The 12,527-nt window shown below is 57.0% G+C and overlaps 1 protein-coding gene across 1 annotated transcript in view; it reads right to left on the bottom strand.

The window, feature by feature from the left end:
- ITPR3 (inositol 1,4,5-trisphosphate receptor type 3) overlaps nt 1-12,527 on the bottom strand; it is a 75,962-nt gene that overhangs the window by 49,144 nt on the left and 14,291 nt on the right. The window contains exon 2 of the mRNA XM_066278140.1: nt 10,326-10,396. Within this exon, the coding sequence (XP_066134237.1) occupies nt 10,326-10,396 (71 nt within the window). The remainder of the gene's footprint in view (nt 1-10,325; nt 10,397-12,527) is intronic.

The following is a 12,527-nucleotide window of genomic DNA, read 5'->3' as shown; positions in this document are numbered from 1 at the left end:
ATAAACATCTTTAAAAAATACATAAGGAAAACCACGGAGACACAGAAACACCTGAGCCACTTTCCCCTGAGGGCATTTGCTGATTCCAGAAGACACGATTTTTTATTAGGACAACTTCACCAGGTGACAGGTGACAGGGGCAGAAATCTGAGCCCAGGCCCACAGAATGTGGGAGACCCTCCCCCCAGAACAGCTCCTTCCAGCAGCCAGACTCCTGCTGGAACCCCCAGACGAGAGCTTGGTCTTGGTGGGCTCGGGCAGGCGGTGCCCCCGGGAGCCTGGCAGCACACTCTCTCCGGCGGAGGGTACTTCCTCCTCCTCCACAACTACTCCTACCACATGTTTCAAATGCGACAACCAGTATGCACTCAAAGATAACCAGCAGTTCTTAGGAACTTGATGCCACAAGAGACAATAAACCCACAAAATAGACACCAGAACCAGACGTGGAGAGACTTCAGACAGACATCACCCATGAACCAGAAGCACCTAGTCTGCTTAACTCAGTAATAGAAACACTGAGTTTCCCTGCGGAGAACAGGACACCATCAAAAACGACCCAGCAGACAGAAAGAGAACCAAATGCAACTTCTAGAAATAAAAAAGCTTCAATGAGGCCCTGGCCAGATGGCTCAGTGGTAGAGCATCAGCCTGGCGTGCAGGAGTCCTGGGTTCGATTCCGGGCCAGGGCACACAGGAGAAGTGTCCATCTGCTTCTCCACCCCTCCCCCTCTCCTTCCTGTCTGTCTCTCTCTTCCCCTCCCACAGTCAAGGCTCCATTGGAGCAAAGATGGCCCGGGTGCTGAGGATAGCTCTATGGCCTCTGCCTCAGGCGCTAGAATGGCTCTGGTTGCAACAGAGCAACGCCCCAGATGGGGAGAGCATCGACCCCTGGTGGGCGTGCCGGGTGGATCCCGGTCAGGCCCATGCGGGAGTCTGTCTGACTGCCTCCCTGTTTCCAACTTCAGAAAAATACAAAAAAAAAAAAAAAAAAGCTTCAATGAGCAAATGTAAAACTCATTGAATATATTTAAACAGGAAAACAGACAGAGCTTTAAGAAAGAATTAATGAGCCTGACCAGGCGGTGGCGCAGTGGATAGAGCATCGGACTGGGATGTGGAGGACCCAGGGTCAAGACCCCAAGGTCGCCAGCTTGAGCGCAGGTCCATCTGGTTTGAGCAAAAGCTCACCAGCTTGAGCCCAAGGTTGCTGGCTTGGGCAAGGGGTCACTCGGTCTGCTGTAGCCCCCTGGTCAAGGCACACATGAGAAAGCAATCAATGAACAACTAAGGTGCCACAATGAAGAATTGATGTTTCTCATCTCTCTCCCTGTCTGTCTGTCCCCACCTGACCCTCTCTCTGTCTCTGTCACAAAAAAAAAAGGAATTAATGAAATACTAACAACCCTTACTATGGTGGATGCATTCTAATTCCATTCTATCCAATTCTTTTTATTCTTTTTATTTTTTTGTTAAGTGAGAGGGGAGAAGGCAGAGATAGACTCCCACATGTGCCCCAACCAGGATCCACCTGGAAATCCCCTACTGGGTGATACTCTGCCCATCTGGGGACACTGTTCCATTGCTCAGCAACCAAGCTATTTTAGCACCTAAGGTGAGGCCACTGAGCCATCCTCAGCGCCCAGGGCCAACTTGCCTAAACCGTCTGAGCCATGGCTATGGGAAAGGAAGAGAGAGAGAGAAAGGAAAGGAAAGGGGGAAAGGTGGAGAAGCGGATGATCACTTCTCCTGTGTGCCCTGACTGGGAATCGAACCCGGGACTTCCACATGCCGGGCCAATGCTCTACTGCTGAGTCAACAACCAGGGCCTATTCAATTCTTTAAAGGATGATTGAGCTCCATTAATGGGACTTTACAGCCCACGAGTGGGTCAGAGGCTGTGTTGGAATGAAACACATCGTGTGTGGTAGGCCCCCAGGAGAGGGATGAAGCCAGAAGTGACCCCCAACACACCCACCCCACTTCAGACTCCTCTCTAGCTTTCTTGGAAATTTACTAGCTGGTCAAATTCATCTTTTCCTCTCACACAGACCCACCCTTCTCCTTTAGAACTCTGTCCACAGGCCCTGGCCGGTTGGCTCAGCGGTAGAGCGTCGGCCTGGCGTGCAGAAGTCCCGGGTTCGATTCCCGGCCAGGGCACACAGGAGACGCGCCCATCTGCTTCTCCACCCCTCCCCCTCTCCTTCCTCTCTGTCTCTCTCTTCCCCTCCCGCAGCCGAGGCTCCATTGGAGCAAAGATGGCCCAGGCGCTGGGGATGGCTCCTTGGCCTCTGCCCCAGGCGCTAGAGTGGCTCTGGTCGAGGCAGAGTGACGCCCTGGAGGGGCAGAGCATCGCCCCCTGGTGGGTAGAGCATCGCCCCCTGGTGGGCGTGCCGGGTGGATCCCGGTTGGGCGCATGCGGGAGTCTGTCTGACTGTCTCTCCCCGTTTCCAGCTTCAGAAAAATACAAAAAAATTAAAAAAATTAAAAAAAATTAAAAAAAAAAAAAGAACCCTGTCCACAAACATGTCAGAAAATGCCTGCTGAATGAATAAATGATCAGAGCCTTCTGAAAGGCTTGTGGCCCGGCCCTCGCACACTTCCGTGCTTCTACTCTGCTGTGATCCTCTCCCAAAGGCAGCCCCGTCAGAGCCCCAGAGGGGCCAGGACGTTCCTTCTCCCCAAGCAGCAGGGCAGAGGGAGAGGAGGGAGGGGGAGGGGCAGCCCGGAGGCTGAGCCCAGGCGGGAGCAGCAGCAGAGGGTGTGCTTGATGCCCCTCAAGCGCACACTTAAAAATGGTCAAGATGGCCCTGGCCGGTTGGCTCAGCGGTAGAGCGTCGGCCTAGCGTGCGGAGGACCCAGGTTCGATTCCCGGCCAGGGCACACAGGAGAAGCGCCCATTTGCTTCTCCACCCCTCCGCCGCGCTTTCCTCTCTGTCTCTCTCTTCCCCTCCCGCAGCCAAGGCTCCATTGGAGCAAGGATGGCCCGGGCGCTGGGGATGGCTCTGTGGCCTCTGCCTCAGGCGCTGGAGTGGCTCTGGTCGCAACATGGCGACCCCCAGGATGGGCAGAGCACCCCCTCCTGGTGGGCAGAGCGTGCCGGGTGGATCCCGGTTGGGCGCATGCGGGAGTCTGTCTGACTGTCTCTCCCTGTTTCCAGCTTCAGAAAAATGAAAAAAAAAAAATGGTCAAGATGGTAAATTTTGTATTATGCGTATTTATCACAATTTTAAAAATAAACATTTTTTTAAATGCTTAAAACTATGTCATCTGCCTGGCCAGTGGTGGTGCAGTGGATTGAGCATCAGCCCGGGACGCTGAGGGCCCTGGTTCAAAATCCCGAGGTCTCGGGCTAGAGTGTGGGGTCACCAGCTTGAGTGCAAGATCATCAACATAACCCCAAGGTCACTGGCTTGAAGCCCAAGGTCGCTGGCTTGAATAAGCAGTCTCTGGCTCAGCTGGAGCTCCCCCTGGTCAAGGCACATATGAGAAGTAATCAGTAAACAACTCAAGTGAAGCAACCATGAGTTGATGCTTCTCATTTCTCTCTTCCCTCTCTCTTCCTGTCTCTTTCTCTTAAAAAAAAAAAAAAAAGGAAGAAAGAAAAAGAAAAGAAAAACTATGTCATCAGTAGGAACACTAGTTTCAATTTGTCTAGGATATGAAACAAAAATGAGCTTTTAAATAAAAATAAAAAAAAAGGAGGAAGAGAGTTCAAGATTTCTATATGCAAATATGGGAAGATCTCCAGTAGGGCCTATCCACAGTAGGATGCATAAAGTAAAAACAGCAAGGACTAGAACTGCATGCACAGAATGAGACCTCTGTGTGAGCAAATAGGGACCCTCTGAAAATGTTTATATTTGCATAAAGGCCCCCTGGGGACGCAGGAGAATCTAAGGGAAGTGGTTATCTGAAAGGGACAATGGTGGGGCGTTGGAGAGTCAACACTCTGTTTTGAGGTTTTAACTGTAAGAATAAACTACCCAGTCAGATTTTCTAACACAGAGGTCCCGGGGGAGGGGACAGGAGGCGAGTGAGGGTGGCGTGAAAACACCACTGCTTCCATCTACATCCTACAGCACAACTCTGCGTGACTTTTATAAAAAGGAAAAAAGCCCCAGCCGGGTAGCTCAGAGCATCACCCCCATACTACACCAAGGTTGCAGGTTCGATCCCGGGTCAAGGCACATACAAAAATCAACCAATGAATGCATGAATAAGTGGAACAATAAATCAATACTTCTCTCTCTCTCTCTAAAACCAATAAATACATTATAAATAAATAGGCCCAAAAGGAGATTAAGCGGCCCATAAATGTATGAAAAGACACTCCATCTCACTAGCTGTCAGAGGAATATAAATTATAACCACGGTGAGCTGCCATTTCAACCCAGCGGGCTGGAAGAAATGTAAATGGACAAAACCAAGTGAGCAAGAGTGAGGTGGAGCCAGGGGTGGCACCCAGGGGTTGTGTGGGGGGTGGGGGTGAGCTGGGGAGGGCGATGAGTGGACACAGCTCCCAGGGGTTGTGTGGGGGTGGGGGTGAGCTGGGGAGGGCAGTGAGTGGACACAGCTCCCAGGGGTTGTGTGGGGGGGGGTGAGCTGGGGAGGGCGGTGAGTGGACACAGCTCCTAGGGGTTGTGTGTGGGGGGGTGAGCTGGGGAGGGCGATGAGTAGACACAGCTCCCAGGGGTTGTGTGGGGGTGGGGGTGAGCTGGGGAGGGCAGTGAGTGGACACAGCTCCCAGGGGTTGTGTTGGGGGGTGAGCTGGGGAGGGCGATGAGTGGACACAGCTCCCAGGGGTTGTGTGGGGGTGGGGGTGAGCTGGGGAGGGCGGTGAGTGGACACAGCTCCCAGGGGTTATGTGTGGTGGGGGTGAGCTGGGGAGGGCGGTGAGTGGACACAGCTCCCAGGGGTTGTGTGTGGTGGGGGTGAGCTGGGGAGCGTGGTGAGTGGACACAGCGCCCATGGAAGGCAGCAAGGCCTTTCCACCACCCAGAGCCCCACCCCTCAGAACACACCCACCCCACAGACCCTGGCCCAGGACTCCGAGGAGATGTACAGAGGGCCACGAACACACGCTCACCGCGGCATCCTTGGCAATTACCAAAACCGGAAATGAGCCGAGCGGCCGTCCACTGGAGGACCAGTGAGTGACTGCAGCATGGTCAGCGGCTGAATATCATCACATGGCAATTAAACAGACGAATCAGAGTCACAAGTATCAACACGCATACATCTCAAAGACAGCGCAGCATGCAAAAGGGCAGAAAGATTTGTACAGGCCCTGGCTGGCTGGCTCAGTGCTAGAGCATTGGCCTGGGGTATGGAAGTCCCAGGTTCAATTCCTGATCAGGGCACACAGGAGAAGCACCCATCTACTTACTTCTCCACCTCTGCCCCTTTCCCTTCTCTGTCTCTCTCTCTCTCTTTCTCTCTCTCTCTCTTCACCTCCTGCAGCCATGGCTCAGTTGATTCAAGCGCATCGGCCCTGGGTGCTGAGGACGGCTCGGTGGAGCCTCTGCCTCAGGCGCTAAAAATAGCTCAGTTGTGAGCATTGCCCCAGATGGGGTTGCCGGGTGGATCCCAGTCGGGGCGCATGTGGGAGTCTGTCTCTCTGTCTCCCTTCCTCTCACTTGGAAAAAATAAAATAGAAAAGAACGAAAGATTTGTACAGGAGGCTCCCTTTAATAAACGGAAGTATAAATGAGGAAAACCATCCCCATAGCACTCTTGGCTATAGACCTGTGAATTAATAGCAAAAGCAGAAAAACAGGCCCCTGAATGACACACACCTGTTTCTGAGAGTGTTTGCCTCTGGGGAGGGAGGGAGGGAGGAAAGGAGGAAGGGGAGAGGATGGGGAAGGCACAGGGGGCTCCCTCACAGGCACAAGGGCCATCTCTCTAAAGACGCAAAGATCTGAAATAAACACGGTGAAAAGGATCCGACAGAGCACCGAGTGGACAGCCACACCACCCCGAACACGCCCGATCTCTCTCGTCTGATAGAGCACAGTAGCAGGCATGGAGGCCTGCGCCAGTTTTCTCTTCTGTGCAGAGTTGGTGGCTTAACAATAATAAAAATAACAGTAAACTGGACTTGGGCAGTAAGCTGGACAGGTAGAGCACAAACATAAGGATGGAGACAGAGGGCACCCAGCCGGGCCAGCACGGGGGAGCCCCCTGGTCAGCCCCCTCCCCAGCACCTGCCCCCACCAGTGTGTGGGTTTGGGGCGGAGAGGGGCGTAAGTGACTTCTGCACATTTTCCTGGGCTTCCCTAAAGGAGAGGGGGAGGGGGAGGGGGACCCGGGGGCCCCAGCATGGAGGAGGAGAAAGAGAAAGGACTCATGGGAGGGCAGATGCCCAGACCCTGGGCCAGCAAGCCAGCAGCACACAGCTCAGAGCAGCCACATCCCCAAGACCCTTCAGCTAAGCGGAGGTCAGGGAGGCCGGGCTGGCCCGAGGCCCCGACGTGCTGGAACACCAGCTTCCCGGCCTCCCTCCTGGGCTCTGCGGGCTCCGGAAAAGATTCCCAGAACCCCCTGGGGCTGAGATGGCTTTGGAAGATGGCTATCACTGAAACCACAAATCGGGAAGCCGGGACTGCACAGCAGCTGAAGGGGCGTCCTGCCAGCCTGGAACTGGTAGAGGGCCTCAGGGCGGGGGGAAGAAGGAGAGCCCACAGTCCCAGCAATGACCAGTCCACCCCCAGGGCTGCCTCAGGACACAGCCATCCATGACCACCTCCGGCCAACTTCTCAAATGCCTATTACGGCCCCATGTCCTTGCTGGAACCCCCCAGGGTCAGGCTGTTCGCAGAAGTCAGGGGACAGAGAGAGCCAGGACTCCTGGGTGGGAGGCCCAGCTCCACGTTTCTCTTCTCTGGGCTTCAGCGTCAAAGCTGAAAAGGCTGGAGTCCATCTCTTGTCCCAAGTTTTCATGCTCCTGCTTGGACCTGCCAGCCACAGGGGGCGTCTGCCTGCCTCCCCACAGCACCACAGGGCGGGAGGAGGCGGGAGGCTGAGTCCCCCAGGGCCCAGCAGGCACTGCCTGGGCCCAGGGAGGCGGGGCAGCCCCCAGCACCCTGCTCTCAGGCTCTGGGAAAAGAGGGAGGAAGAGAAAGCGGGGAGCGGGAAGGAGCGACGGGAGGAGTCAAAGGAACACTTGTTCTGCTAAGTGGCCTTGTCATCAAAAACTGGCCCCAAACTCTGTCCACTGAAACTCTAGGGCAAATCTTCCTCTGCCCCGCCCACGCCTGCCACCATCTCTCATACCACGAGGCTGGCATTTTCTCCTTTCTGCTCCAGTCCCTCCTTGACCTGGCACAGCCCACCCTTGGTACCCTCCTCTCTCTCTCTCTCTCTCTCTCTCTCTCTCTGACAACGCTCTTCCCGAGATTTACCTAAATTGCTCAGCTAGACAGGAAACCTGCCCTCGGCAGCAGCTTCAAAGCTCTCCCGATTCTGGCTGCAGGAGAGCTCCAAGTCCCTTTCTTTTCTTTTCTTCTTCTTTTTTTTTTTTTTTTTTTTTTTGGGGGTGGAAATAGTGAGGCAGATATCCGCATGCAACCCAACCAGGATCCACCTGGCAACTCCATCTAGGGCCGATGTTTGAGTACCAAGTTACTTTTAGTGCCTGGGGCCGATGCGCTCCAATGGAGCTATCCTCAGCACTTGGGACCACACTTTAACCAACTGAGCCACTGGCTGCAAGAGAAGAGGGAATGAAAGGAGAGAGGAAGGCAGGGAGAAGCAGATGATCCCTTCTCCTGTGTTCCCTGACCGGGAATTGAACCCAGGATGTCCATATGCCAGGCCGGTGCTCTATCCACTGAGCCACAGACCAGAGTCAAGTCCTTTTCTCTACCCACTTGTAACCTTCAGGACCCAGGAGCAGGCGTGCTCAGAGCTGTGTCTCCAGCAGGAGGCCTGCACCAGCACCCCAAAGCCCCCAGAACCCGGGCCCAGTGCCTTCAAGGCTGAGCTCAACGAGGGACTCTGAGAGGTCACACTGACCAGACCCAGAGCAGCCAGACCTGAAAGAGGCAGCAGAGGTGGGAGGCAGCCTGGAGAGGGCCCGGTGCCTGAACCTCTCCCTCACACGGGTACTGAGCACCCACTGAGTGGCAGACGCAGCCGGTAAGAGAGTGACCATAAGAGGCATGACCCGTGGTGGCGCAGTGGATACAGTGTCGACCTGGAACACTGAGGTCACCAGTTTACAACCCTGGACTTGCCTGGTCAAGGCACATATGGGAGTCAAAACTTCCTGCTCCTAGGCCCTGGCCGGTTGGCTCAGCGGTAGAGCGTCGGCCTGGCGTGCGGTGGACCCAGGTTCGATCCCCGGCCAGGGCACATAGGAGAAGCACCCATTTGCTTCTTCACCCCCCCTCCTTCCTCTCTGTCTCTCTCTTCCCCTCCCGCAGCCAAGGCTCCATTGGAGCAAAGATGGCCCGGGCGCTGGGGGTGGCTCCTTGGCCTCTGCCCCAGGCGCTAGAGTGGCTCTGGTCTCAGCAAAGCAACGCCCCGGAGGGGCAGAGCATCGCCCCTGGTGGGCGTGCCGGGTGGATCCCGGTCGGGCGCATGCGGGAGTCTGTCTCTCCCCGTTTCCAGAAAAAAGAAAGAAAAAAAAAAAACTTCCTGCTCCTCCCCCCCCCCCGCTTCTCTTTCTCTCTAAAATGAATAAATAAATTAAAAAAAGAGTGACCATAACAGACAGAAAGTCCCACCTCGGTGGAGCTGACGACATCCTAGCCGGGGAGACAAACGAAAAATAATTAAAATACACGCAGTGGGTCAGATTCATAAAACGGAGAAAAGAAAGCAGGGAAGGGGGGTTGGCGGCGGAGGGCAACTCTGTACCGAGCTGGGCAGAGAATGCCCCACTGAGGACACGAGAGCTGAGCCATGTGGCTGTTCGGGTTAGAACCTGGCAGACAGAGTGAACAGCAGCTGCAAAGGTGCAGAGGTGGGGGCGTGGCGGCGCACCTGACGGACAGCCGGACAGCCGGACAGCCGGGAGGCTGGGGACGAGGTGAGAGGGCGCGGAGCGGAGGGGTCTCCGGGGGTGAGGGAAGCCCAGTGCCACGGGCGGTCCCCGCGGAGCGGAGGGGTCTCCGGGGGTGAGGGAAGCCCAGTGCCACGGACAGTCCCCGCGGAGCGGAGGGGTCTCCGGGGGTGAGGGAAGCCCAGTGCCACGGGCGGTCCCCGCGGAGCGGAGGGGTCTCCGGGGGTGAGGGAAGCCCAGTGCCACGGGCGGTCCCCGCGGAGCGGAGGGGTCTCCGGGGGTGAGGGAAGCCCAGTGCCACGGGCGGTCCCCGCGGAGCGGAGGGGTCTCCGGGGGTGAGGGAAGCCCAGTGCCACAGGCGGTCCTCACGTACCAGGCACGTCCCCCCACTCGGGGGGCCCGATGAAAGCCGGGGCTGAGCAGTAGACACGGGGCCTCTCTGAGAGCCGGAACGCCCCTCCATCTTTTCCATACCCCCGTGGATGGGCAAGGCCCAAGGCAGACAGCCAAGGATGCCAAGGGATTATCTTAAATCGGCACCACTCTCCAGGACAAGGGCAGCTAATCCCTACCCAGCACAGCAGCCACGTGGGCAGGCGGGTGAGGCAGCAGCGGTCCGGCCTGTTCCTGCCTGCTCCCCACCCGGCCCTCCGCGCCCAGGCGCCCAGGATCCGTCTGCTGCCTGGCGGTCTGGGCCTCGCAGGTAATCGCAATGACACCTTCGGCTGGCCGGCTGGCTGGACGTGGGACAGCAGGATATCAACCATTCCCCACGAGGGCCCTGGGGCCCCAGCCTGCAGGGTGGAGCTGAGGTACCCACAGACACACAGCAGAGGACACACAGGCCCGAGGGGGACCGGACGGCTCTCGCCCAGGGTGACTCAGCAAAGCCAGGTCTGGGCTCTGCCAGGTCCCGAGGACAGGAGTCCAGCCCACAGCCGGGGGTCAGGAGAAGGGACCTAGAGACCGCTGGGGTCCCATGAGATGAGCACACACAAGGACCGTCACCCTGGGCCTCCTCATGCCTGAGGAAATTCTCTTTCCCTCCCCTGTTCCCACAGAAAACGCCCAGTCACGCAGACAAAGAAAGCCTTGTGGCTGGTGGGGAGCGGGGGATGGGCCCGGGGCCAGGAGTGGGTGTGGCCCAGAGGCACAGGCAGGCGCGGTTCAAGCCCTGGGGGCTCCGGGAGGCAGTGGGAGGGCCGCTGGCAGCCTCCTCTGACCCTGACCCCGCCTTGGGGCTGAATGACTCAGGCCCAGGCCCAGGACTCAGGCAGCCTGCAAGGGGAGTTAGCACTGGGAGCACAGGTCTTACCTCGGAACTTCTTGGGGGGGTTGTCCAGGTCCCCAGCCGCAGGCTCCACCACACAGCGGTCATCCACCAGCCTGGGGGACAAGGCAGAGCTGGGTCAACGGAAGGAAAGAGACCCATCTCCCCATAGCATCTTCCCCACCGGGCAGGGGACTCCAGGGCACCAGGGGGGCCTCAAAACACTCTCCCATCGCTGACCACCCCCACCATCAACTCACTCCTTTCCTGGGTGGATAGGCAAGATCTCTCGGAGTGGGGCCCCGGGGGAGCCCCCAGGAAAAGCAGAGAGACACAGCCAGTCCACCCCAGCCCCGGCTGGAGTTAGAGCTGTCCTGTGGGGGTCAGCCGCCCGTCTGGGCTGGCACACACTGGGGGGGGGGGGGTGACTCCTGGACACTGTGCCGCCCAGACCTGGAAGGACAGCAGGTGGAGGAGGGAGAGAGAAAGGAACCAAGAGACACAAACAAAGAGCAAGAGAGAGAGTCACAGCAGAAAGGGGGGAGAGACAGGAGAGACAACTAGGTGCACCGTGTAAGACACCGAGGCAGAGGGTGGCCAGGGACAGGGCACAGGCGAGAGGCCGAGAGGCCGTTGAGACACCAAAGAGGGACAGGCTTTGGGCCTCCAAGGCAGGACAACACGCCTCGCTCCTTCCCAACTTCAGTCAGGCCCCGTTTCATCCCCTCCGCTGTGGTCACCTCGGGCCCGAAATTCCTTCCTGACACCCCTGGTTGGGGTTAAGACTAGAGGATGTCCACCCACCACCCATCCATTCATCCATTCATTCATTCGTTTCTGCATTCAAAAGTCTTTGATACCCCCCAGCCTCTAGAATAAATTATGACAACCCACCATTTCAGAGACCGACTCATCTCAGCACTCCACACTGTTACCTCTGAATTCTCACCAGCTTCCCCATAAAGGGGTAGCCATTAGTGCAATTTCACAGAGGAGAAATAATTTGGCCCCGGCCGGTTGGCTCAGTGGTAGAGCATCAACCTGGCGCGTGGATATCCTGGGTTTGATTTCCAGTCAGGGCACACAGGAGAAGCTACCATATGCTTCTCCACCCCTCCCCCTCTTGCTTCTCTCTCTCTCTCTCTCTCTCTCTCTCCCCCCCCCCCCACAGCCATGGCTCAATTGGTTCAAGTGCATCAGCCCTGGGCGCTGAAGATGGCTCCATGGAGCCTCCACCTTAGATGCTAAAAATTGCTCGGTTGAGAGCATGGCCCCAGATGGGCAGAGCATTGGCCCCAGATGAGAGTTGCCAGGTGGATCCCGGTTGGGGCACATGCGGAAGTCTATCTCTCTATCTCCCCTTCTCTCACTTGGAAAAGAAGGGGGTAAAAAAAAGAAAGAATAGCCCTGGCCAGTTGGCTCAGCGGTAGAGCGTCGGCCTGGCATGCGGGGGACCCGGGTTCGATTCCCGGCCAGGGCACACAGGAGAAGCGCCCATGTGCTTCTCCACCCCCACCCCCTCCTTCCTCTCTGTCTCTCTCTTCCCCTCCCGCAGCCAAGGCTCCATTGGAGCAGGGATGGCCCGGGTGCTGGGGATAGCTCCTTGGCCTCTGCCCCAGGCGCTAGAGTGGCTCTGGTCGCAGCAGAGCTACACCCCGGAGGGGCAGAGCATCGCCCCCTGGTGGGCAGAGCGTAGCCCCTGGTGGGCATGCCGGGTGGATCCCGGTCGGGCGCATGCGGGAGTCTGTCTGACTGTCTCTCCCCATTTCCAGCTTCAGAAAAATACAAAAAAAAAAAAAAAAAAGAAAGAATATTAAATAATTTGCCTAACGTCACAGAGCTGATTCTAAAAAGCCTCCTTCTGCTCCTCCCCTCACTGGGTTCACTAACAAGGCCTTTTATGATCTGACCTATCTAGCCTCACAGCTTCCTTGCCCAGCATGCTAAACCTCCAGTGGATCCCACAGGCCCCGGAGCTCTCATCTCTGCTGAGATTGGCCCCAGATGAGGGTTGCCAGGTGGATCTGGCACCTGGCAGATGGGTTTTCTGAGGGTTGCCTTGGCTGCGGAAGGGGAAGAGAGAGACAGAGAGGAAGGAGGGGGTGGGAGTGGAGAAGCACATGGGCGCTTCTCCTGTGTGCCCTGGCCGGGAATCGAACCCGGGTCCCCCGCACGCCAGGCCGACGCTCTACCGCTGAGCCAACTGGCCAGGGCTATTCTTTCTTTTTTTACCCCCTTCTTTTCCAA

The sequence above is a fragment of the Saccopteryx bilineata genome, chromosome 1 (assembly GCF_036850765.1).
Source record: "Saccopteryx bilineata isolate mSacBil1 chromosome 1, mSacBil1_pri_phased_curated, whole genome shotgun sequence".
NCBI lineage: Eukaryota > Metazoa > Chordata > Mammalia > Chiroptera > Emballonuridae > Saccopteryx > Saccopteryx bilineata.
Note: the sequence above shows the minus strand (reverse complement) of the source record. Positions and strands in the feature narration are given on the sequence as shown.